Source organism: Contarinia nasturtii, unplaced genomic scaffold (assembly GCF_009176525.2).
Source record: "Contarinia nasturtii isolate CC-2019 unplaced genomic scaffold, AAFC_CNas_1.1 Cnas_scaffold_2291, whole genome shotgun sequence".
In the NCBI taxonomy this organism is placed as follows: Eukaryota; Metazoa; Arthropoda; class Insecta; order Diptera; family Cecidomyiidae; genus Contarinia; species Contarinia nasturtii.
Window position 1 is genome coordinate 27,025 of NW_022199614.1, and position 27,122 is coordinate 54,146.

The 27,122-nt window shown below is 31.3% G+C and overlaps 2 protein-coding genes across 4 annotated transcripts; both read right to left on the bottom strand.

Moving 5' to 3' along the window:
- Nucleotides 1–472: 472 nt before the first annotated feature.
- Nucleotides 473–3,871, bottom strand: LOC116348167 (sarcoplasmic calcium-binding protein 1). Its single transcript, XM_031779068.1, has 7 exons — nucleotides 3,737–3,871; nucleotides 3,134–3,449; nucleotides 2,317–2,483; nucleotides 2,054–2,134; nucleotides 1,588–1,740; nucleotides 1,409–1,490; nucleotides 473–1,334 (listed from the first exon to the last, which is right to left on the bottom strand). The coding sequence occupies exons 2-7, from the start codon at nucleotides 3,183–3,185 to the stop codon at nucleotides 1,294–1,296; spliced, it is 576 nt and encodes a 191-aa protein (XP_031634928.1). The 5' UTR covers nucleotides 3,186–3,449; nucleotides 3,737–3,871; the 3' UTR covers nucleotides 473–1,293.
- Nucleotides 3,872–7,287: 3,416 nt separating this feature from the next.
- LOC116348127 (NPC intracellular cholesterol transporter 1) lies at nucleotides 7,288–26,267 on the bottom strand. Of its 3 annotated transcripts, XM_031779001.1 has the most exons (18): nucleotides 25,804–26,267; nucleotides 19,521–19,724; nucleotides 18,762–18,918; nucleotides 18,280–18,359; nucleotides 18,002–18,211; nucleotides 17,717–17,909; nucleotides 17,106–17,255; nucleotides 14,554–14,733; nucleotides 14,321–14,472; nucleotides 14,130–14,253; nucleotides 13,832–14,060; nucleotides 13,600–13,770; nucleotides 12,391–13,505; nucleotides 12,258–12,323; nucleotides 11,767–12,184; nucleotides 11,254–11,705; nucleotides 10,913–10,992; nucleotides 9,994–10,112 (listed from the first exon to the last, which is right to left on the bottom strand). In XM_031779001.1, exons 1-18 carry the CDS (start codon nucleotides 25,999–26,001, stop codon nucleotides 10,107–10,109), a joined length of 4,185 nt encoding a protein of 1,394 aa, XP_031634861.1. In that variant the 5' UTR covers nucleotides 26,002–26,267; the 3' UTR covers nucleotides 9,994–10,106. The 3 variants fall into 3 exon arrangements, with proteins under 3 accessions (XP_031634858.1, XP_031634860.1, XP_031634861.1); XM_031778998.1 differs by lacking the exon at nucleotides 10,913–10,992 and having other exon boundaries at nucleotides 7,288–10,112; nucleotides 25,804–26,263; XM_031779000.1 differs by lacking the exons at nucleotides 10,913–10,992; nucleotides 17,106–17,255 and having other exon boundaries at nucleotides 7,288–10,112; nucleotides 25,804–26,263.
- Nucleotides 26,268–27,122: the final 855 nt, after the last annotated feature.

Sequence of the window (27,122 nt, forward strand, 5' to 3'; positions counted from 1 at the left end):
AAAATATTATTATAATATAAAAAATTATTACACTCACAAAAACAGTTAAAAACAGAAAAATATGTCAAAACAATACAGATCTAACAACATTTCTTCTAGCTGCTCCCATTGATTCTATTCTATCAAGTTATATATTAGTTGCATTTTATGTGGCCCTGTTTAATTTTGCGACATTGATGAGTTTGGCACGTTTTACTAATGCAATTTGATTAAATATCGTCTTCTAAATCCATTTGTTATTTTATTGTGTACAAAAAAGAAATATATGTTTTTAGAATCACAGATATACTCACTTCAAAACCATTATAATCACTTTTTTGCTGATGCAATGATCTTGAATGTCTTGCATTTCAGTAAACTTTACATTCAGATGACTAAGATCTCGAACAGCCTATTGTTGAAGATCCTGTCGTCAAAGTCTTTGCGACATTAAATCACATTTGAAAAGATAAATAAACAAAAATCGATACTCTTCCGTTTTATTTAAGTAAACATTTATTTCATTTTCCCTTACAATGATACATTTTGATCGGATAATGAGTGAGAAAAATAGATAAAGTTCATTTTATGTTGAGCAATAACACATTCTAAGAAATGCGTAATCGTCCCGTTACCGTTTCAAAGTGTTCTCATTCTTGAATATGAAAGAATTTTCATTGCATTGAGCTAAATAAAATGTAATTTTTATCATCTGTTTTCTTTTCGTTTGTTTGAAAAAGTACAAATCAATTCACGTTTTGAACAACACTTCTACATTTTGAAAATATGAATAGAAATTATTTGGTTCAGGCAATGCAAGAGTCAGCATGGTCATAAATATGGTTTTATGTAGCTTCAATTATTAATGAAGCATTGATAAAACTATACGTGACTCGATGAATTATGACACGCAATGCTAGAAACACATTTTTATTCACGAAAGTTGTACATTTAAAAACACCAAATGTCAATTAAAGACCAGTAAATCATATTTGTCCATTGATTGTCGAATTTTTCGAATATCTCGCACATATAGTTAATTTTAATTTTTGTTTTGCTCACGTCGGCTATCGTCTCTTGGGTATCAATGCGATTAAACAAATTTACGGTACAAACAAAATAAATAAGTTAAATAATTATAGGTATAGTAATTGTCTTCATTAGTTTTAACTGTCTTTTATCTTCTTTTTTTTTTAATTCCAACTCCAGAGAGAATGGAAAATATTTTTATTTTGTTTTTTCAATGTTGAAGAAAAAACTTGACTCCAATAGATTAGAAAAAATATGTGTGTTGTTTTTGTTGTAAACATGTATTTATAAGCTCAATGGCCCGAATAGGTAGACACCAGGATGTCCTGAAAAAAAGGGGAATTTATTTATTTACGTTACTATTATCAAGTCATTGGTTCAAATGGGTAGACATGTATACCCTCATCTGTGTTGCCCAAATAATGGCCATACAATTCTTGGTATCTTGCCAATGTCAAGCCACCCCGTCGTCGATCTTCGTCCTGTAATTTAAAATTAAAAACAATAAATATACTGCTCGAAAAGGTAGAACGGCGCAGCTAGAAAAAACTGAGCCAACTATTTAAATCTTCAATTTACATCCAACAGCTTGTTGAATGCGTCATCAACAACTTGAATGTTTTCAACAGCGACGCGAGTAATGCAATTGTAGCGGAATTCCTTGGCTCCAATGATTCCATCATCATCGATATCCATCATTTTGAAATTGGCTTCGATGAATGCTTTCATTGCCTGCAAATGCAATCGCAAATTAAATGTGAATGGAGGAGAAAATTCATGAGTAAACCAAGTAAATGATAAATGGCACATAAAAATAGCGACTTTCTGACGACAACGGACTAAACCACACCATTCCATTACATTCGTCTAATTGAATTCATATCAATTTTCTACAATCACATCACAACTTTTACCATTTCACTTTCATGGATGTGGAACTATTTCTTTTTTTATCTTGCAAATCAATCTAAAGTAACTTCAATGTCAATTTATAATTAAACACTAGAATGAATTTGTTGAAATCATGAATGTATAATGAAAATACCTGCGGAAAATCGGCATATTTTTTGCCTATGCATGTCTTCTGAACGGCTTGTTTGAATTCATCTGTACTGATTTTGCCATCCTAAACGGCGATGATTCGAGAAAAAAAAACAAACAAACAATAAATAGGCGAATTAAAATTAGGTCAACAATTTGTAAATATATCAAAATCAATCAAATATAGACTACATAATTACTAGCAACTATGCATGTCAGTAACATACACAAATAACATGGCTCATAAAATTCGACATATATGCATACCTTATCGAAATCAGCAAGGTTTGATATTTCTTCCCACAGGCTGCGCATTATGTGCTGATATTCGGTCAATTTGGCTTGGTTGCAATCACCTTTACCCTCGATGATGCAGGCGCGTAATGCCATGCACTCAAAATCATTCGAATCCAAAAAACCATTGTTGTCAATGTCTGCAGGCATAAAATAAATAAACAAGCATTTTTTTTATTAGTGAATCCTATTACATTGCATATGCGACTCAAATCTCATTGCATATCAATGTTGTCAATGAATTAATTAATGTGATGTTTTGCAGTACAAAAGCAAAATTGAAACAGAATTGAATGTCAGACGGCCAAGTGGGGTTTACATGTTTGGAGTAATTTTAGACCAAGTTTTTGGCTTTATCGTTTCAATTTACGTACGCATGTTGTGGTTCCGTTTTAAAATGTATTTATTTATAGCATCCGATATATAGGTAATTACACGCTGATTTTACACCGATGTCGTTTTATTTGACAACCAAACATATGTAGGAGCTACTCACATATATTATGTGTATATAAGTTGTTTTTTTTGCTTTCAGAAAAGGCCAATGAAATAAACAACATAAAAAATCGATTCGTTTGATATTTCAGTTGCTTTCTGCTATCGGATACTCGACATTTTTTCATTAATTAACTTTTACTGTGTATCTTTTGACTACAATTTGGATTCGATTCACAAATGAAAATAATTCGAAAAGCACTTCTCACTTGAAGTATGGATTTTTTATAAAATAAACAATATATTACCTGCAATATATTCGATAAATTATAGGAAAACGGAGAAAATCACTTACCGTACATGTAACGCACTACAAAGTCAACTCGATTGTCCCATGAATATGCCATGTTTAAGATGAAGCACGTTATAATTTTTCCTAACTCAATTTCAATCGAACGGATTGTATATCGTTTTGCTTTTGTTTTCCTCTTTCCTTTGGATAATTTTGAGTACGCCCACAGTTATGTGGCCGTGGTATTTTGTTTTTGGTTTTCCTTTTTATATTTGTCTAAAACTCAAGTATTCCCAACATGTACCACAAAATCAACAATTGAACAATACACTGTACGTTGGCACACAGCACACGAAATCCCGCTTTTATCGACTAGATTCTATTCAGAAAACAGAAAACAAAAAAAAATTGTCGTTTTTATGTACATTACAAATTAGTATAAGGTAGAAGAAGTAATGTATTATATTCGTTCGTTCAGTATTCTTTCCCTTTCGTGGCACCACTTTTATATATGTGCTTTCTTTTTATTCCGTTTCAGCTTGTTTCGGAATTTTAATCAAGTATTAAATCGATATTTGGTTGGTTCGATTAAAAACAAACAAATCGCGATTTGATTTTCCCTCAAAAGAGAAAGATGTGATGAACAACTGTGCCGAAGATTTATACCAAAAATGTAATTATATTCAAATGAAATCGCTGACTGACGATGGCAGAGCTTAAGCTTGATGACAACCGACTTCGTTCACGTTTTGTATCTAACTGAAATTCAAAATTTCATGCAGCCGACGAAATACGTGAGTAGCGCGGGATCTCAGGATCGGGCGCAGAAGTTCTAATGTACCGTTCCTCTCTATCTCTCAATCTATCTTTCTCCCTCTATTTCTCTATTATTTTTACGTTCGTACATATTGAAGCCGGGCTCTTTGCGTTGACATATTATGTGCGCTTTACTTGTATCGTGTACGATTTTCATTTTACATATAGATTTGGTTCATATTTCGTTACCAATTCGCTACATTTAGATTTGCAGTTAAGAAAACGAACAAAAAGGAAAATCCGTTGAAACAATATCTTATCTATATATATTTTATACTAGTCTAGAATTCTATATCTATATATTTGAGACAGAGTCAGAAAGAGATTTCTTCCTACAATTTCGGCTGTGCAGTGGTTATTTGAAAAAGTTTTAACAAAAGGAAAAAGTGAGATAAAAAATACGAGGAAAATGTAACAAAATTAGCAATGTCAATCCATTTAATAAACACAGATGCGAATACAGATAAAAAAAATCGTCAGCGTTTCCCAGCAATCCGCATCAATATACATTTCATAGCATAAAATTGTGTTACGATATGTGTTCGGTTCGTTTGCTACTTGAGATCGTAACGTCCATAAATATTATGATTAACGCAACATGTGTGTTACGATTCACTCAAGTTTCTACTTTTCGCGTTTACCTCATTTTTCGCCCATTGACACCGCACACCAACGAATCTCACCGACGGAAAATGGCATGACCGACAAACTGTTGCTACGTTTTCTCGAATGCGGTCGACATCTCTACGGCAATTGAACTTTTTTGTTGTTTCGCATTTATTTAGTTTTTTCTCTACACAAACAATCAGACATTCATACCAAATATAAGGGAAATTTCCCAGGAGCTTTAATAGTTAATATGAAACGCTTAAATGAGAAACGAGCTAAATGTTCTTTTTTATCTGAAACAATATGTATAATTGCTTTTTTGTATTGTTCATTCCTCATGTTTACATAGACTATTTGTTGTATTTCGTGTAAATTTGAGTAGAATAAAGTCAACGACGCCACATAGTTAATCAAACAAACTGTGCTCTGTAAGCGATTAAATAATAATGTACTGTAATACATCATTATTTCCATTAGTATTGCTTTTATCCTATTGATGAAATGATGAAAAATGCACCACGCGTTGTTATTTACTTTGCACAATGTAAGCGTTTTCAGTTCAAAGAAATTAATTGACATAAAAATGCACATCAGTCTCGGCAACATAGACACTTAGGCATTGAGATGTAGACAAAAGTTTCCGTTTTCATTTTTATTGGGCCACTGTCATACAATATATTGTTATTGTCGTATTATTTTTTTCTGTTACTGTTTCTGTTTTTCGAATGAATTTTACTTCGAAAAGAAAATTTCGTTTTTTCCCTCTCTTTATTTTTAACGTTTGATTGTATTTGTCATGCAATGCCTGCATAATAATGAATTGCCACTTACGAATCCAATTTATACTGAATATCAAATTGCGAGTTGATTTCTTTCGATCAATAATTGCCGACAGACGGATATATATATTTACATATTTGATAGATGATTTGATTGGAAAGAGATTGCAAAATTAAAGATATATAAAGAAGAGAGATACAGAGAGAGAGAGGAGTGGGGAAATTACGATTGATTTGCATTCGTACCTTCTTTTTCGAAATATATAATTTACAATTTGAGGAACAATCATATTCCCTTTCCTAAATAAATATCTTACGCATAACCTTTTATTCAACATCATTTTAACGAACATGACCAATCAAATATGTGGAAAAAGTTCGTTTGAAGAATAATACATTAAAAATTAAAAGGTCACAAATAAAATTGAACTTGATTTCACTAAGGAAATATTGAATTTGGGTCATGTATTCATTTTCAAACCATCATTATAGAAAACGTGCTAGTAAAAAAAAATTGGTTTGACATATATGGAACACCGGCTATAATTAACATCCCACAATAACTGTAATATAATGCCTTGTCAACCGTTATAACGGATATATTGTATCATTTTCAGGTTTTTGGTCAGAGTTCAAACTAAGCAAAGAGCGTCGATGAATTTTCCCTGGGATTTTTCGGTGAAAATTGAGTATTCGTGTGTAAGATATGTTTAATCAACCAGCATTATGTTTCTCGTTTACCATTTACCATAACCATTAAAATTCATGCGGTTGCATATTAATTATTCGAAATTGTTACGCTTGGTTGGTTGATTACGACTATTTAATGTTGATAGGCGATTTAATTACGTTGAAGTGCGAAAAAAAATGAACCCTGAAGCAAATTAGTGTGCTAGTAATTCGTCTTTCGGATGTTGCCATATAGCATCATGCATCCGAAAAGAAAAACCGAAATTCTTCCAACGATTTGTGGTTTATGTGCTTTCATTTTGACGCAACTCAATGATTTGTTTTATATTGTTCAAAATGCTTATGCCTTAAGGCAGAAAACGTGAATGACAATTGTAAACAAAAATCTGATCAAAATGTTATGTTTCATCAAAACGTTAGACATTCAAAATTTGCATTGTCGGTCTAAATTGAATTGCAAGTAAATGAAATAAAAAATTGAGAATTTTAGTAATTTTATATTCAAATAGACCTTTTTCCTTCCGAATAGAAGAAAAAAGAAAACGATGAAAATCTGTTTCATATTGATTGACGTCACTTGCGACGAGAGGCCATGAAAAAGAAAAGGATCGAGTGAAATTTTCGAATTGATTAAATAGCCGCGATTAAATCGCCACATATTTTCTGTATTTTCTGCGTTTTGCTTGCTGTCTGCAGTTTCGTTTGCTATTAGAAATAATTGTTTGAAGCGAACCGTCGAAATAAACATCTAATTCAGTGGCTTCTATAAACCCCAACCAACGAGCAGGCTATTTTCAATATTTTGCGGTGCTTTTGTTTCTCATACTTTTGAACAGATTTCTTTTTGTTGCACTAGCGATTGTTGCAATTGACACACCAAATCGGTATGCTCATCTGAATGTCTCTCAGTCATTGCATACATAAATTGGTGAGAAGCCAATATGATATGAATATGTCTCTTGTGTTTATTTTCAACTAATTCTGGGATGAATAGAGCAGAAAAAAATGAGAGGCGACAAACAATGCTTGTTGCCATAATCGAATGGTTTAAACAAAAGAGAACAATGCAAAAAAAAAAATTGTGGCATTGTTTAGTGTCTGCGAAAATGCAGGGAATTAGTTAAAATATACAAAAAATTGACATCGACACAAGGCAAATTCCTTTTCATTTAAATTCTTCATTAATATGGGAGATCTTACCTTTTTACCCTCCAATAAATCGGCATGTAAAAAAAGTTATGTTATAAAAATGATAGAAAATAATACTCGTACATGGACAAATTACATAAATATATTTTTTTATTGTTTTTCATTTTTTCACTTTTACATTACACTTTTTTCTTAAATATTCATTTTTTCTAACAAATCATTTCATAATACATATTCCATAAATATTTTTTTGTATCTTTTGTATAACAGCCATATTTACTTCTCTTTTTGTTTTGAGTCAGTTATATACTGATACAATGAGGAACAGAAAAATAAAATAATCTGTGGCAAACTATTTCATTGACTTTTGTATCGTCATGTTATCTCTGCTATATATAAATTATTTTTTTTCAGCAAATTTTGAAAAATAGATTTTATACTAAGTTTTTAAGTTTTATCCTGTTTTAAAAACGTATTTGTGTTCAATCACCATTTTGTTATTTTCTTTCTTTTCACGACATTTGTTGTATTTTCGTATGACTTACTTGTTGCACGTAAACTAGATTCTTTGATTTTTATTTTTGATGGTGTCTATAGATATTCAAGGAAATGATTTGGTTTAACACAAAAAATAACGAATTTTTCCTCAAATATTATATTATGAATAATTTTATGGTTTTCATTTTATAAATAGCTACTTGTTTTTCTAACGCTAATTGTTGTTGTTTTAATAGATATCATTGAATTTATGAAAGATGGCAAAACTTAAAAATTTTGGTAGAAATTCTTTTCAAACATTCCAGTAAATTCCTTGTAATGATTGCCATTGATGCGAAACATAAATAAAATCCGGAAAAAATATATAAGGTTATTACTAATATTTCAATTGTGACTTATTGATATCATTGGGTTGCATATGGATCGAAAAATTTAGATTCTTTTCAAATTGCATTGATTTGATCGCTTCGGTTCAACTAAAAATCAATACTGAACTTAAATAATAATGGACGTAAAGGAAAACACATTGCAATCTCCATCACCTACAAAATCAACCACACCGTAAAGTTTAGTGTGTTTCAAATTGTAATCAATTTGTGCTAACAAACACGCGATATTCATTTCAATTAAAATGTCGGAAATTTGATGCAAATTTATCTATTCAACTATAAATACAAACTAACATTCAAAACAAATGTACAAAATCGAAAAAAAAAACTTAGTTTTGTTGAAATTCGTTTTACGTTTCGCATCGATATTTCAAATAGTCTTGAACATTTGAAATAACGATCATATCAGTTCCGAAGAAGAATGTTTTAAATGTGGAATGCACAAAATAAATTCAATTTATAATAATACATACTTAATGTGAATCCTTCGAATTCACATTTGAAATAATTGCCAAACTAATTAATAAGCCATTAAATCGAAAACGTGTATCTAGCTATACATTTGTTCCACTGCCAACTTGATCCTGTGTTATATTCCATAACCAAAAATGCATATCTACTTTTTATATAGTTTAGAAAAAAAAGCAATTTATATCATATGTCAACAACAACTAATCGTATTCACAAAAGAATTCCATTTCACGACTTCAAAAGATAGCATAGCAGAATTATTTTTATGATGTTATTATTTCACCAAAACTCCCATTGAACATTATTAAGCAGAATTTTGCCACTAATTTTTATATAAATTAAATTCGCAATTAAACTTTCTACTCAGTTCATTAAAATTAACATTAACATAAATGTTAATGTTCTAAGAATAATAAGCAAGTTAAAGGCACTCCGTTGTTATTGTGTGTGTATTTTGTTGTCTACTCTGTTTTTATTACATAATAAATTCAGTTATTAGTTTATTTTTTGCGAATTCATATAAATATTCCGTATTCCAAGATAGTGTGTATTTCACACGTCAAATCATGTTCGAAAAATGTAATTAATATCAATAAAATCGTTGAATATGTTGAATTTATGAAATTATTATATCAACGATAATAACTGAATCGCTCTCTGGTATAGTTGCAGTTGTGATCGAAGAAAAAAAAAGTGATTAAAATTGTGACAGAATCAGAAGTGTTTTTCTTCTAATTGTGAATCGATATTTTAAATATAAATTAACATGTTTAATTTAAAAACAGTTGAAAATGAAATGGACTAATGTGATCAAGATTGATTACGAAATATAAGGCATTTCAATGAGTGATGGTAACGAGCAATTAGTTGTTGTTGTTTTTTTCCTTTTATATATTAATTTGTTTTCGATGTCAATTCGACGCCGTTTTTATATTCATTAGCCAATTACAAATTTTTGACATTAATTTCCATATGATTTATTTATAAATAGCTTTCGATTAACCTTCATAGACAAGTGCACTTGCGCTCTCAACGAATTTATACACAGAAAAACTTCCTGCTTGCCAAAATTGCACAAAGCCAATTTTTTTTATCCACTATCACGAAGAAAATAGAGAGTTTGCATTATCAATGCTTGCAAAATCATTCAATTTATTTATTTGGAGGTAAGTATTATTATTTCACTATTAGGATATTTTTCTCTGTATGATATCCGCTCTACTATCAAACGAGACAAGTACAACACAATTACACAAATAGAACTGCATTGAGGAAGTCGCGAAACGATGCACTCGAGTTTATGGCTATTTATATCTTAAACTTATTTACATTTTCACGTATTGGTTACTAAGTCAGTAGTCGATGATTCGGTTGTTGACGGCAAATCGATGGAATATCGAGAATGTTGCATTTGATGTGGTAACTCAAGTTTATTTGATTGATGATTGTCCGATTCTGAATTTAGAGATCCGTGGGGTCGCTCTGAGACCGATGATGACGAGATGGGAGTCGTCGATGACAAATAATTGTTTGTGGCATTAGATTGTGCAAGCGAATTTGAAACGCTTGCATTTGATGAAATGTCGATGTTGAGGGGATGGTTGACGACGTAAGTATTACGTCGTTTGGTTCGCATCACGCCTAAATAGATGCAATGATAAGACAATTATTATCGGAATAAATTGTCAAACTACAAATATGTTAACACAGGAAAAAACGTTAAATAAACAATAAGGAACTGAAATATAGTTTATTACAATTGAATCGTTGCGGCGAAACAGTAGCTCTTATTTTTCTCCAAATAATACTGCAACATGAAGTTTTTTTCACACGGTTTATTTGTTGTAATACAACAAATAAACTAATCATAAAAAACTTTATGTTGCAGTATTATTTGGAGAAGAATAAGAGCTACTCTTTCGCCGCAACGATTCAATTTTAAAATTTCAATCTATGTACATTTAATCAGTTTCACAAACATCCACTTGAAAATACCGTCCAATGACACAAAATGTGTTTGTGAAACAGATGAAAGAATTTTTGGTGTATTAAATACTTCGAATCAAATACTGCATTATTAATGTATCTAAGATTATGAATATACAAAAACATGACCATAAATGATACATAAAGCAACCATGAGTTCTAGATTCCATTACAGAGTTGAAAAAAATTAAATGACATAAGATTTAAATAAATTTTGAAAATTTTTTTTTTGTTGTACATCAGAACCAATGGTGAAAATGAACCATAGATAAGATAGGAGTGACAGTTTATAGGTCTTGTGTATAGAAATATTAATCGACACTCACTTCAAGCTGAACAAAAAAATGAGCGTGTAAAATATTTGATTGTGCTCCAAAGAAAAAAAAAAAAAGAAGCGAAGAACGTAAGTGAAGCTATTAAGATCGAATACATTTCGATATCGACGTTTTGCTTACATTTGCTGACAATGTTGTTTCGTGAACATGTGAATCTTGTCGTCGATATTTCGCCAATTTCGCCTTATTAATAGGAGCACCTAAATAACACAATGACAGATATAATGATATTGTTTAAATGTCGATTGCACTTCTTGGGCCGTTTCCATGTTTCTCAATCAATTTGACTATGAAATGACTTGAATGCGTATGTAAATATTAATTCACTTGACCAATGAAAAGAAAAATGATACCATAACCATATAAGGTCAAACATTGTGTATTGAAAACTTCCAGTGTGGACGAAAGACACTTTCTATTTGTATTTACTTTATTTAATTTTTGAATAAACAAGAACTCACCAATAAAGCTGAGAAGTACGGGCAGGAATACTAAGCCATGTGCAGCGCCAAATAGTACGATTCCCAAGTACATTTTGAAATAGAATACTCTGAATATTTGACTTTTTGCAAGCCCAAGAACCAGGATACCAGCAAATTTCGTTAATGTGATACCAGAAAAAATGGAGCTGCCCATCTTCGTTAAAGAATCGGCCGCACGACGTATTCGTGTGTCTTCCATTGATACTCCAAACGAATGAACTAAATGTGAACAAAATTCGACGGAGATACCAACGGCCATAACTAAATTTACCAGTGACACTGCATTCAATGAAATGTCCCAGAAGTACATCAGGCCACCAAGATTCACTACAATCATCGTTATTGTGATAATAACTACAATTGATGAATGTATATCAAATCCCATCAGAATGAATGTTACAATGAAAATTGCCAACACTGAGTAGCCCATACTATGGAGAGAAAGATTTTTTTAAAAATATATTTACGTTTTACATTGATTGTATGATTTACCTTTGGATCGTATCTGGCCACATTGTTAGATATTGTTCATAGAAAACGTAAAAAACAGAGTATGGAAATACATTCACCTTTTCAATTTCACTCTCTGCAACGCCGCTCAATCGTAAATTTGCTCTGATCATCTGTGTTATGTTATACGATACATTACGCGCTGCACGAAGGGACTCATAATAATCCGATGAAGTTTTCAAAATTGTGTGGTACGACATGAAATATGATGCTTTAACATCGGTATGATTGGCTTTCGATTGACGATAATTGACGGCATTTGAATAGGCAGCATGTCCACCTTTTGCACATTCTTCATCCGGATTGTCTTGCAAGAAAAACGGTAAAAAATGCTCAAATGCTGTGGAGTTGGGTCGTTGATTCGGTTCTAGCATAATTTTACATGATAGGCAGTCCACATCTGATAAAAGAAATAAAATAGATTATTTTGAATTACAAATCATCAAGTGTTAATATATAAAAATACTACTAACCTGAATGTGGACAAAAACTTGCATTGTTTGGAAAATATTTGCAACACGATGACGAGGCAGTCCAGTCTTTTTTAAAGTAAATACATCTAATTATTAACTTAACAATTAAAAAAAAATAGACTAATAGACTTACCAAAATAGTCATCTAGCCACGAAGATGCCGGACGTGCAATATACGTGTAATTTGGTGTTTTACTTGCGATGAAAATTTGCGTGGATAAACTATCAGCGTTGCAGTATTGTCCACCACAAATGAGATTTTGTTCTTTTGTATTTGTAAAGTTGAGACCGGTCGCTACGAAATACACGGGCGGTCCAATGCTTAAGTACTTCTTAATGAATTGGAAGTATCTGAGTACGAAACTATCCTCTGGCATGCTCAGCTCTTGATCGAGCCCGACGTCAATGTGTGGAGCAACCGCTATGCTTGAACAAAACCATCCGAAGAATACAACCATTACAATTGCACGAACGGTATTTTGCATTAAGAAAGGCACATAAATCAATTTGAAGAATTTGTATAAGGCTCCCTCCATAACTTGCATCATGTCATGCAAATCATCGCGTTTGCCGCGTATAAAACATAAAATATCGTATCGATTCTCTGCTTGACGTACAGTGTCCAAAGCCAACAGTGATACAAAACATGTTATTTGCAACATGAAATCAATTATAAGCGCCACACCTGCGTAAAGCGCAAAAGCACGTACAGCCGGCATGTCAGATAATCCACCGAGAAAAAAGCAACAACTCTCACTTACACTCGTCAATAGCATCGATGGGCCGACTTTGCCTAAAATTCGTCCAACATGATCTGCATGGGTTTCATTTGGTCTTCTTGCATCACGCTGATGCGTTTGTACCAATATAAAAATGTTATCTACACCAACAGCAAGCACCAAAAATGGAATCACTTCAACGATGATGAGAGTTGCACTTAACCCGATAAACCCAAACAAACCAATGCTGCAAACAACCGACGCCAGAACAATAATAACACCGCCGATACCAAGCGTAATTTTACTATCGATTAAAATTCGACTGTATCGTTCTAGTTCAACATGGCCCAATGAAATTGCAATGTAGACGAACATAATGAGATATGAGACGAGAATCGTTAAAACATCTGATTGTGATTCTCGTAATAGTTCATCTTCAATGGATCTTTCTGATGAAAATGCGATTTCGATGTGTTTTGACTTGTTATTTTTCACCCAGTCTTTCATGAATTCAACATAGAGAGCTTCCCTGTGGTGTGAATCAAAAAGGAAAAATGAAAATCGATCAAGGAGTAATGGAACAAAATGGAAACATATATAATATTGAAACATTATGTAAATACCATTTTTTGGCTGGCAAAAGTCGCTCTTTATTGTGATAATTATTCACCAAAAATGTCAAAATTACGACATCAGCTTTATTGTAATTTGTAGATTCACTCAATGCTTCTCCATCTTCCAAAAATCCACCTAGAGCTACGGCTGCATCGATTGGCCCACCATATTGTGCCAAACTATTAAAAAAAGAATCATGAAATTATATTTTAATAAATTATAACTTATTTTATAACTTACCATTCCGGATCGAATGAGTTTCCAAAACATTTTATCAACGTATCCAAATAAGTGATATTAAAACCCTTTGAATCCACATCTGTTTCTTCGAACGTCTCAACGTCATCTTGAAAATAACCCCAAATTGATTGAACTACACAATCACTCGTTTTAACTGGTCCTGTGAACTCTGAACTCAATGGTGCAAAACAAATCGACTCCAAGCTGTGATCGGTGCCTTCTCCCAGTTCTAATGTAAAATAATATTCCATAGAATAAATGGAAAAATCTTCATTGAAATATCATTAATCTTGCTTACTCTTTATGCCATTCTGTAGCTCAAGCACTTCAAGCAAAAACTGTTTATTGAATGCTGGTCCGAATTGGACCGGACCATTAGATGTTTCATAGGTAAAATTTGGTAAATTTGATTTGATAATTATCTATTAGAGAAAATAGACCACATTTAAAAAATAACATTCCAATCGCAATTTTTGCATTACAACAAACCTGTTCAATGCGATAGAATGGCTCAAAATTTGAATCGAAAAATTCACGTTCAATACGTGAACGCGAGTTAGGTGCAGCCCATAGCTCGACTGGGTCGGTTGTGATCTTCAAATATATGATGCCATGTCCCATGGCACAGACGAAAATAAATCCTGTTGAAAACACAAAACGAACATTATTATATAAGTGGCATAAATAATGCCGTTATTAATGAATACGATTCAAATGATTACCTAAAAACAGTACCAAATATTGGTTATTTGCACACCATGTCCCCCACGCTGTGAAAAACTTTTCCAGAAAAATTTCTGTACGCGCTCCCAAACGCTCAAAGTATCCGATGTCAACTTCATCACATTGCATTCCGTTATTTTCACGATGGCTATTTTCTGGTTCACCTTCCCATGTTCCACCTATTATTAAATTATAATCATTTAAATACATTTTTGTGAAGACATTATAATAACTACACTCTTATATCGGTGGTATTAATATTTAGTATTTTGGGATTTTCAGCTACGATTAATCCAAAAGGACTAAAAAGTAATCCAATGGGATCATTTTATATTTTTTAACTTGAGTTCAATAAACAATTTTTTGTTGTTTGTAAAAAAATATCTCAAAATGCTCAGTGATTTTTTTTCAAAAGGGTAACATGGCAAACATTTTGCAAAATTTTCAAAATCCATCAGAATCTTGAACAACCGAAACACTATCGTTAAATGCGGGTTGAGGAAAGATTAATTCTTGCTTTGTTGACGAATGATTTTCAATAAGATTCTTTTGCATCGAATATCAACATAGATTCCGTATCACACCTTTGGGAGTGTAATTTAGCGAACATTTTGTCAGCATTTGAAATCGGACTGCAGAATTATGAAATTGTATTTATGCAAGAGTGAAATGAACGCATTGATATTTGTTTATTGTGAACCCGTTCGATCACATGAATCGGTGATTGTATATTTTGATAAATTTTTAGAGGCCTGTTTTTAAAATACCAGGAACCTATAAGTTCATCAACAATAATACATTGCTAAATCAACCGATTTTTGAGTATAATTAATAAATTTATTTGATGGCATGCATAGTCTATCATAGTCATTGTAGTTTTTGATAAATATAACAGTGGCCTGAATATTTTTAAACCGGCACTTTTATATTTATCAAAATATATTTTGATTATTCATCAATATTTCGAGGTATAAATATCGGTGGAGATTCCAATACGTTAACAGTTGCTAAAAATATTGGGCGTACTATCACCTGGAATCGTGATGCAAATGCAGGTCGTAACATTCTCTACAAAGGTTTATGTTTGTTAAATTGATATGCTCTCAGTTCAATATGAACAAGTCAATGAACAATAGACAATGAATTCGTTTTTTTAATTCCTTACAAACAAACAGGATGGTGTGCTGTTATGAATATAGAGCTACATCCAGCATTTCAACGGCATGTTGAAGAAGAAGAAGAAAATGCAGGAGGAGGAGATCCGCCGCCAGCACCACCAGCACGAGCTCGACAATCAAGACGAGCAGCATCCAATCAAGTATGTAATCATTTCAATAATTCTGCTTTGAATTTATCTAATCAATTGAAGCTACACATACTTTTAATTTACGTTCATATTTAGAAATTGATATAATCATTGTCATTTTCAGAATCAACAAACAACACAACGAACATTGCGTTCTCATCTGGATCAAGCGCGGAGCTCTCGGCCGTAAGCCCTGGGTTTTGTGCGGGATTTCAACGTGGTCCTACAATTCGCTACAATTAGTAAGTATTTAAATTTAATCCTACAGTGCTAAAATTTAATCCTTTTGGATTATTTTGATGAAAAATCCCAAATGATTAATATTTAATCCCTTCTATTTTACAGTGTACTGGAACGACAACAATTGCAAACCAACAATAGTTGTCAATATACGAATCAATAATATAAATACATACAAGTGTACAACGTTTTACTGAAACAAGTCAAATTTAAGCAATAAAGCAATAAAAATTATACATATACATATTTTACGATTTAGACAAACCCCCCACAATAAAAAAAACCCACCACATAATAGAATATAAACTTAATTAATACGGATTAAGCCCCATGGTAAAGTTTGACGATATTTAAAAGAAAAACGATAAAAAAGAATTGCAAGAAATTCATAAAATATAAACACAAAAAAATAATAATAAAAATTACACCAAATTTTTTGAATTATTAACTGTTTTCAACGCATTCTGTTATTATTCTTGAAGCTTTATTCCAATGGCATTACATGACAAATATTTGGAATATAGTGATAATTAAGTGTTAGCTTCGTCCGAGGCCGAACTAAAGCTAAACTAACATCAATTTTTATGAAAGTATAAAAGTTTGAAAGCCAACAAAATGTCACAATGTGAAATAGCAGTGCATGTGAAATATCAATTGTTCAAAGCAAGCTAGCAAATTGCTATATGACTGTGATAAGCTTGAAAGTTTTTGAAAGTGAATTTTCTCCATCCCAGAATTGTTTCTATTTTGAGATGATATTTTCATAATTTTAAAATGTTATACATTAATGATACGGTTTGAGTTTGTGGGCATCCCATTTCAAAATAATATAAATAACATAAAAAAACATTCACCAAACAACAAAATAATAACACAAATTGGTTCTTTATTTGTTTACAAACAGATAATTTCGTCATAATGTAAATGTCATGAAAGGCTACTCATGCATGGTTTTATAAGGACGAAGAAAATTAATATAAAAATACATTCTAAAATTAAACCTACTCGATCGTTTCGACTGCAATGGTGAATCTTCACCGTCAATTGCATCAGCATCGCATGGTTGACATGGTAGTCCATTTGAATTTCCACCTAATCGCTGATCTATATTTGAATTTATCTCATTATGACCGTAGTCAATGCGTACCAAAACCGCTACACATTTTCGGAATGTAGAAAATTTGTTTGTTTGTGTGTGAGTGTGTGTGTTTAAAACGTGCCACCATACATTCAATAGAGATTAATTGCGAACCAAAAGAATTAAGATTAAGAAAAATTGATTAGAAAAAAATGAAAGCAACCATACACCATTTGAAAGGGTCAAAATAGTGTCAAATATGACAATATGGGTAATTAATAATCCATTGAACCATTTAATGAATAAATTGATTGTAAAATGTCTCTCCTTTATACAAGATGAACAAATATTATAATCATTTTACATATAAATAATATAATTCAATAAAAGAGGAGCACGTTTAAGTTGCAGTTTCTTGATTAGAAATTTTCTCTCATCTGAAGCAAACAGATAAGATAAGTGAATTTGTGCTCCTCTTTGGCTACATTTAAATTATATCGTTTTACAAAAATGTAAGAAGTATTGAGTGATAACTCACCATCCATAGATTGACTTGGATACAGACAGACGCCGATTAAAAATAACGTCGATAATACAACAAATAATACGGCCATACACACTTTATAGCCATCCATGTAAAAAATTGTAAATTTTTTTGGTGGCTGAGGTATTGGTGGTGGTTTCGGGCAAGATTGTTCACAATCAACACAGGCACATGGTAACGTCTTGTTCTGAAATTTTCGAACACAAAAAATGCAATTATCACTAATTATTAAAATTCATTGACTAATTAAATAAGCGTGGCCAATTGAATTAAACTCACATTGACTGCTTCATTGCAGGGCACAACCATTGGATTGAGTGGTTTATAACCATTGATTGGTTCTGTAATATAGTTTATTTGAAATGGAACGTAAGGATTTCCTTCAGCGTCTCCCATGAATTCAAACCATTTTTGGGGGCTACAACGCGAAGCTCCCCACTCGCCGCACATCATGTCCAATGCCCGTTTTCCAGTTGAAGGAACAATGACCTATAAAAATTAGACAAACATTTATTAAATCGATGGCATCAATTACGTTCATTGTTCGGAATACATACTTGAGAGCACGAACGGAAAGTTCCATTTAAATATTTATCACTTATTGAAATATCGACTGCCTTTACGATTGGACCGAAGCCTTTACGGACATGAATAAACGATAAAGGAAACCATACAAGACATATTAATAAAAGTGTAAATCTTATTTAAATATATTGTACATAAAATGTATTTGAATTTGTGGTTTTGAGAGAAGAAATGTGAAAATAAAAATACATATGCAAATTGTGTAATACGTTGTAGAGTCTCATATCCCAAATGAATGAATGAATTATTTATTTATTGTTAAACAAAAGAATTATTATTCGATTTGGGTTTTGCAATTGAATTTTGAATTGTAGAGTTTTTCGTAATATCATGATATGGGAATGATCGAGATACATAAATTCAAAAAAATTAGAATGAAAATGTCAACGAGATTTTTTTTCTTTACAAAATCTAATTCCCTTCAGCTTTTGCACAGAATAGATTTCATACTTACCATTTTCTCCCTTTTCCTTTTCAATAACTTTCATAAAAGACGATTGCTCTGGACTACATGTGAATTCACATATATGACGTACTAAATTTGTAAAACACGATGGACATCTTTGTAGAAAATTTGCTGCTAATTTTACATTCTTATTAAGAACATCGATCTGTAAAGAAACAAAACGAGCACATATTCATTATTGGATATGGTCTTGTTAAATTGAATTAAATCACTTTATCGCATTCAAAATTGCAAAACCAATGAAACGCGAACTTGAATATTTGTATTTCTAATTTTATCAGTTTATACTTGAACGTTTTTTTTTTTTTTGTTGAGTTTCAAGACACTTTTATGGTTTTAGCGAAACGTCTTGAAAACCTTAAATTACATTTAGGACTTAATTCTTGAAAGAAAATTCATAAGAAAACAGCGCATATGATAGATAGAAGTTCAATTAAAGATTCATTTGGTTCAATTGGCAATTAAATTTGACCTCTTGCGTGCTTTGTTCGCTTATGATAATTTTTGTGGTACTTTTTTCTCTTTTAATTTTTTTTAATTAAGAAAAAATCTGAAAAGATTGCAATGATTTGAAAGAAAGCAACAAATGTTTGCCTACGAAAAATTCCAATTTTGTAATAACTTAGCGCTTTCGAATATTTCATACAATGACATGTAATCGCAAAATTGGGTAATGTGCGAAATCGAAATACATTGCTAATTGTTATAGACTAAACTAGAGTAAACTAATTGCAAAATATACTTTACCTGTTCGGCATCACAGCATGTTTTTGTGTCGGTTTCACCGTGTACCAAATGAGGACAGTATTGTTTTAATAGACTTTGTCCATTTTTATCTAGTGGTACTGGTGCCGTTTCGTTACTACAATAAAGTTTATGTCCGGTAGAGGAATTCTTACATACACCATACCATACACAATGCGCATTACTATCATCATAGCCGTTGATAATCTGAAACGACAATTAAAAAAAATATTATTTAAATTTAATAACAGATTCAATCGGCAAACTTTAATAAAGTTCAAAACGCATATATCATTGTCAATTTCACGCTTATTGACTGACTCAATTGAATGTCGCACATAATAAATGTATGAGTACATCATGACAATAAAATATACTTGACGGGTATACGCTTCTTTAACACATTATGACAAGCAAATTTATTTTATGAGAATCACAATCGATATAGAACAACAGACAACGTGTGACCTTTGGGAAATGTAAAAAAGTCATTACATCGCGAAACAGGTGTAATTCGTTATATTTCTCGTGACACTCTGTCGAGTACATTTTTAAGAAATTCATAATATATTATTTCTGGAAACAAAGAGTTCAATTGAATGAACTTGCCAGCATCGTTTCTTTGATATTTTCATTTTTAGAGTACCAGACTCTGAATCACAAATATTACCTAGCCTTTTAAACCGATTATTTATTTTTCAAACTCAATAAATTTGCTAGCAATTTGGATATCATCGTCAAATTTTGACAGTTGGGATATTCATTTATGTGAGGGACTTATTACTTTTCCGCACACACCTAGTGTGTAAGGGGAAAGTATTGCAATGGGTCAAAGTTTACGACATCTCAAAAACATGTTTTCTAGATGTTTCTGAGGTCAGAGAACCTGAATCTTTATGTAGACTTAAACACTCAAAAATATATATTGGGGGGTTTTTTGGCACGAGAAACTGAATCCGACGTTAATTTTGAGATACAATTAAGTTTTAACAGAGTTTCTTTGAAAAAATCGCGAAAAATTTAATTTAAATATGGAAGCCATGCTTTTATGCTAATGACGTGAAACTTTGCACAGGCTATTTTTTACACAAAAAATAACATTCTAAAAGTTTGAAGAAATTTCAATCAAAATAAGGGGTACCTCCCATACAAAATTTTGCTCAGAAACGAATATTTTGTATGGGAGGTCCTCTTAATTTTCTTACAGGCATTATTCCCATACAAAAATCCAAATTTTTTCTTACTTATGTATGATTATGGCAAAAATAATGTTTATGGCAAAATTAACGTCAGACATATTTTTATAGTGTTTTATTAGAAAATGGAATACTTTCAAATGTCGTACAAATGGGTTCATCATGAAGTGTGAAAAATCTTTTGCGAGTACTTCTGATATTAATTAAAGAATATTTCGATGCCGAACACATTTTTTGGCCTCAAACTTAACGCCGCTTGAAAGGCTTGAAAAATCGAACAAATATTATTTTGAACTAGCTTAATAGAATACGCATTTTGCAACTACCACCGTGCGGAAAAGTTCGTCTTACTCCTGTAAGACTCTTTATTTTTAAACTTGATAATCTATTTGTTTTTGCTTTTGCTGTTTGTGTAAGATTTTAACCCGCATCTTTGTAGATGTGTTCATATCTTTGTTGAAATCCATACCATGCAGTATTAAAAAATTTCAGCAAAAAAAATGAACTGGCAATTTGTAATCTATGAATTTGAAAATATCAAATATTTCTAGATATATTTACTATTTACTAGAGTAAAGTATAATATAATCGAAGTCAAAACTGACTGTATCTGTAAAGCGTTTTTTTTTTTTGGAATCAGTGTATCGAGTAAATTTGATTCATTATTGTAGTAAATTATGACGTGGTTGATAGTTCAATCAATAGCATTGACGTGAATTAAACTGCCAAAATTGTTAGTAACTACATTCACGCATGTTTGTGTGTCGTACGATATATTGTACGTACCAATGTGGAAACAACGGAGATATATAATGCTTTGCTATAAAATTCGATTATTATTTGCATTTAAATTTTTATCAGTTCAAAAAGATTTTCTGGTTGAACAAACAATGATTCAGATCTCTCTCAAAGTAATATCTTTCAATCGTGTTTTTTAAAACTCATAGCAAATCCACCGCGTTTTGGAAGGCAGATAATGAAATCATTTTTAGGGCGGTTGTCAATAGAATTGACATTTAATACATTGAAATAATGCCTTTCGCAAGTTTTATGAAGGCTTATCGTATAAATTAAACAAAAGCTGGTTAATTGCCAGAATTTGTGGTCAGAGCACAAAAAATGATAAATGAGTCATCAAAAACCTTCAAACTTCTTATCGAAATAGAAAGTATGCCAGAAAAATATATATTTTTAAAAAATTCGATAAAATTCGTAACAATCATTAGTCATACCAAACAATTTCAATAATTGTTTGATGAAATATATGATGTAAAAGGAGAGGATGTGTTTCATGATTGTTGATTACAGCTCAACTAAATGATGTTAATAGTCTGATTATGTATGAACTGATTCAAATCAACGATATAAATAGAAATTATTGTTATGAAAACAACATTTACACAAAGAATAAATATTATTCCAATAAACGAGCCAATGGATTTTTCGTTGAAATCAAATCAATGATTCATATGTGTCCGTAAGAATAAATATGGCATTACAAAAACGGAATCTGAAGAACGTTACATAAATTTTTTTTTGTATGGAGTTGTACTACGTAAAAAAAATTTATGTAACGTTCTTCAGATTCCGTTTTTGTATTGTCATATTTATTCTTACGGACACATATGTTCCTGGTCTGATTTATAGTAATCAGGCGAAATATTGGGCGATAATATTCTGTGAATGTGAATCTACAATATTTATTTGATTTCAATGCTCAAAAAATAAACGTCAAAACAAAAATATCTTCTGAATTTCGCACAATGAATGAATTATCACAAAAAATAAAAGTGGAAGTTATTGTTTAATGCGTGATGCGTACAAGGTGAAAATAATTCAAATAAAATCAGCCGATAAATTTTTTTTCCTTGTTCAATTCAATTATTAAATCTTATCAGTATCCTTGTGTAAATCTCAAAATTGACGGAAGTATTTTAATTTCAATTGCAAGATTTCATATAAATCGATTTTTGCTCAATAGTGACACTATGTAAATTGATGTAGAAAGAGATAAAATAACTTGATATGCACAACAAACTTTATTTCAATGCTAATGCAATACATCTGCATCAACTGAAATGCCGAAATCGCCTGGTGCTTCGTTTGCGCATTTTTCATTGGTGGATAGTGAGTTTTAAAACTTTTCCATTTACGAAATTCCATTGCATTGGCAAAGTCATCATAGGAAAGGCCAATAAATACGCACACACCACACAATTTTCATAAAATGATGTATACTGCCAACAATTGGCTCGTATATGAAAACTGCGACGCTTTTCCGAATAATCGTCATCAAGTCGAATTCTTGTTTTCTTTTTCTTTGCTATTTTTTGCTTCATATACAAAAATACACGCTCAAGTTGACCTTTTGTAGTTTGAATGAGCGTTTTATTGAAGCCAGAACAGCGCTTTATTATTCAGTTGAGCCGTGGAAAATGAATCAAACATGAAATGAAAATGAGAAAAACAAACAAAATTGTAAAAAAATCGATAAAATTATCCAAGTGCATGGCATACGACGGGGAAAATCGTTTAATAATAATGCCATGGACTATAGAATGGCGTCGACGAAAAAAAATCGACAACGACGACCATGTATACAAAAGGTATTGATAAAGAACAAATTACCGAACTTAGAAAACATCAGAACATAATATGTGGCATTGATAATTTTCTAAAATATCTATTTTTTCGGTTAAAAGTTGAAATACATTCAATAATATGTTGCCACAAAAAGTACATTTGATATATATCTATCACAGAAAGAATACATCATCAACGTTCACAATTGCATTATTATTACGAATACACGCCATGCTTCGAATCGTTCGATTGTGGTCAAATTGCGGCAACGATAATATATCAATTTGTGTGCATGTTATTTAGTCTAATGGGAGTAAATATCATAATATTGTAAAATTCTTTATCGTTTCAACGAATTACACATATACAATTATACATATACAATTTTGTGTTTGTACAGCAATTCTGTTAGTACGAAACCATACAAATAACAAATATTATATTCGTTTAAGAAAAATAATAAAAAAATATCGACCAATATGAAGGTATACTTTTCCTTTCATCGTTCGTTGGCCGGTCATTCGACACTTTGATCTTAATTCCATTTTATCGTTTTTTTTTTCTTTATGCTCTAGTTATGTACAAAATCTCATTACATCTAAAAATTGAAGAGACTCACTTTCATTATCCAAACAATCAAAAATATTCAAAACAAAGAAAAGAACTCTATTTTATTCTCAAAAGAAATATCAAATTTGATCAGATTTAAAAATTGAGCTTCATCGTTTCAAAATGGGTGAATTCTTCAATAAAACTTAGAAACTTTTGTCGGCCAATAAAACAACGGCAGAATATATCGATCAAAATCACTACGATCAAGAAATCAATATTAGTTCAGAGAGCCGCTTATAATTTACATCGCTGGAAATACCAGCACAGTAAAGTGAGACTCCATAAATTGACAATACAAGTGATTTCGTCATTTCTTGTGTTAAATCTTACTTCAATACTTGTTTAACTGGAAAGTTTTTAACCATTAAAAATGCGTTTCGTTTTTTTCCTGTAATCATTAGCGCAAATAATGATGATACACGTGTTGCGATGAGAAAACAAAATATATATATATATATATATATATATATTCCGTATTTTATAAGAAAAGTAATGTTCTAATCGACCCACTAAAATTGTTGATGGTCTGTGTGAAAAATGTCGTTCACTACATAGCCGAAACAATTCACGCACAAGCGTAGTGTTCATTTAGGTTCATGGAATAACGTTTGACAAGCAATTGCGGCTCCGCTTGTTGAAACAAATGAAATCATCCATAAGAAGTGTCAAAGCGTTTACGAGCTGTACTGAAATACGTTCAAATACGTGGGAATTTCATTCCAATATGATTCATAATATTACTATCTTATATTTAAACAACAATATCGATTATGAGTTTATATATTGATACTACACGTTTTCACTGTGTTGTCAATGAAGCTAATTTACAAAGATTAAAAGCGATAAACAATTTTTTTCAACAAGATATAATTCAGATCGTACCATTCGGTTAATAGCACATCCAGTTCGCAGTATAATTATGACCAGCATAAATTTGTAGTGGTCAAAATACATTACATACAAATAAAGAAAAAAATTGCAATTATATCACATACAAATGAAGCATTTCGTTCACTAAGTACTGTAGATAACTTATTTTAATAATTTGATGCATGAACAAACGTTGTATACTTTACAGCACAACGAATATATCACTCTTACACAAATGTATACCGAAAATATTATCAGAATGACTAATAGCTCTAGCTCATAGTGTGGTCAATTTTCAAATTTTTTTTATATCATGATATTTACTGCTTAACTGGGTACGTTGTTAAAATAGACGCCGACGAAATACTGCTTTGTAATTGATGATTGGCCACAAAAAAGTCTTATCATCACAAATAAATTATGAACCACGCGCAAAATAATTAAAACTAAGAGTTGAGCGTGCAAATCTTAGCGCAACAACAATAAAAAAAACTTGATTGAGAAAAAAAAAATAGTTGAAACACGGAAATGGAAATAAAAATGAACTATTGTGCACTCTGCACCTAAGTTTGTATATGCTATCTCGTACCTTTAGAACACTTGAAAATGAGTGATGAATGAGATGGCATATAAAATCTGAATGAAAATGAGAGAAACAACGTCTATATGTATGTAGTAGTCGAGATATTTCAGTATGTGATGACGAAACATGCATATGTTTATCACACATGCAACTCTAAATGACACTGTTCGATGCAGACAAGCACATTTTGCACGATATAAATACAATAAATACATATGGTAACGTTGTCGTGGCACTACGGTGTATAATTGCTGCTTGGTTACTTTTTTTCTTTCGCACTATCTCATTTTCTGGCTTGTGATTGCGTCTAAAATTGTTTGTTTGACGGTGTGCTTATAATAATAATAAGCGCATGATTTCGACGAGTAATCAATTTTAATCATACACTTTTTTTTTTCTTATTAAATATAAACATTCAATACAACAGTATAAAGAAACTTACCTCTGTACTCCTTGTTATTGGAAAATTTTGGAATAATAGCGCACAAAAAACAAAAAACATAACTAAATTATTTATACAATGCAAGTTTGAAAGGCGATGACATTGCTGTTGTTCCTCCGAATGTTGTTGTCGTATGCAATGATTATTAGGTCTTTTCCGTCGATGATGTTGCATTGATGTGTGATATGTCCAAGCCATTTCGATTAAAAATTGTTTGTCTAATGATTAGAATCGTTGTTCGTATTTTGTTTAAATTTGAATTGGATTCTATTTTTTTCCGTTTTGGCTACATAAGCTCGTTAGGTAATAATTTGTTTTCTTTAATGTGACGTACAAAACTGATTTAATATCGTAAGATATCTATGATTTTTGTACTTTTTCGTGGACATTTAAAATAATCATATATATATTCGTTACCAGTGTGAATGAAACAGTAAAAAAAAAGTGGCAAACTAATTAAAATTTATTAGGCGTGTCCTTGCTTCTTTCTTTCTTTTATACCACATTCCCGACTTGAAAATTAAATATAAAACAACAAAAACACTGAGCGATGCTTCTTCTTTCGTTTCAAGTTGAATGACGACAATGATGATATACACTGTGCATTTTACGTATGGAATCAATAAATCAATTTGAATTCGATAAAATTAAAAACACTTACACACGGAAAACAGAACAAAGAATCACTTTTATTTTGAATTTAAGTTTATAAAGTTATCAAACGTTATCATAGTCTGTACATCTTGAACATTTCAATCAGTATTTTTTTTTTTATCATAGCTATACATATACTTTTTTTTACTCTTGAACGAAACTTTTTGTAAATTATTGAAAAAAGATTTTTGATTCAATTTTCACCTTTGGTTTCTACGGTAACGATAGGAACAAATAATACGATATTTTACTTGCGGCTAAGGAATTTACTCTCAACACATTTTCTCCCTATAAATAGGCTTAGTTTAATTGGAATTGTCTGTGCAACATACGAAATCTTCTTATTTGATGTTATTCGCTGTTGAATCAATGACTGACTGATGGACGCAAGCTATACACAAATATAAAAAGTCAAGGAATGACGAAACTGGCGGCTTTGGAATTACCATTTTTTGCGTTATCGGCTTCATAATATATAGCGCAAATCATTCAAAATATATAATCAGTAGCACTTCAAACAAAAAATATAAAATTTATTTGTAAATAACTTTTGATAATTCAAAGTAAAAAAAAACTTTTAAAGAATTTATAAGACATTTTGGTAATTAAAAAAAATCCTATTTTAATCAATTTATGTACTGTTTGTTCATAGCATGTAGCGCCAT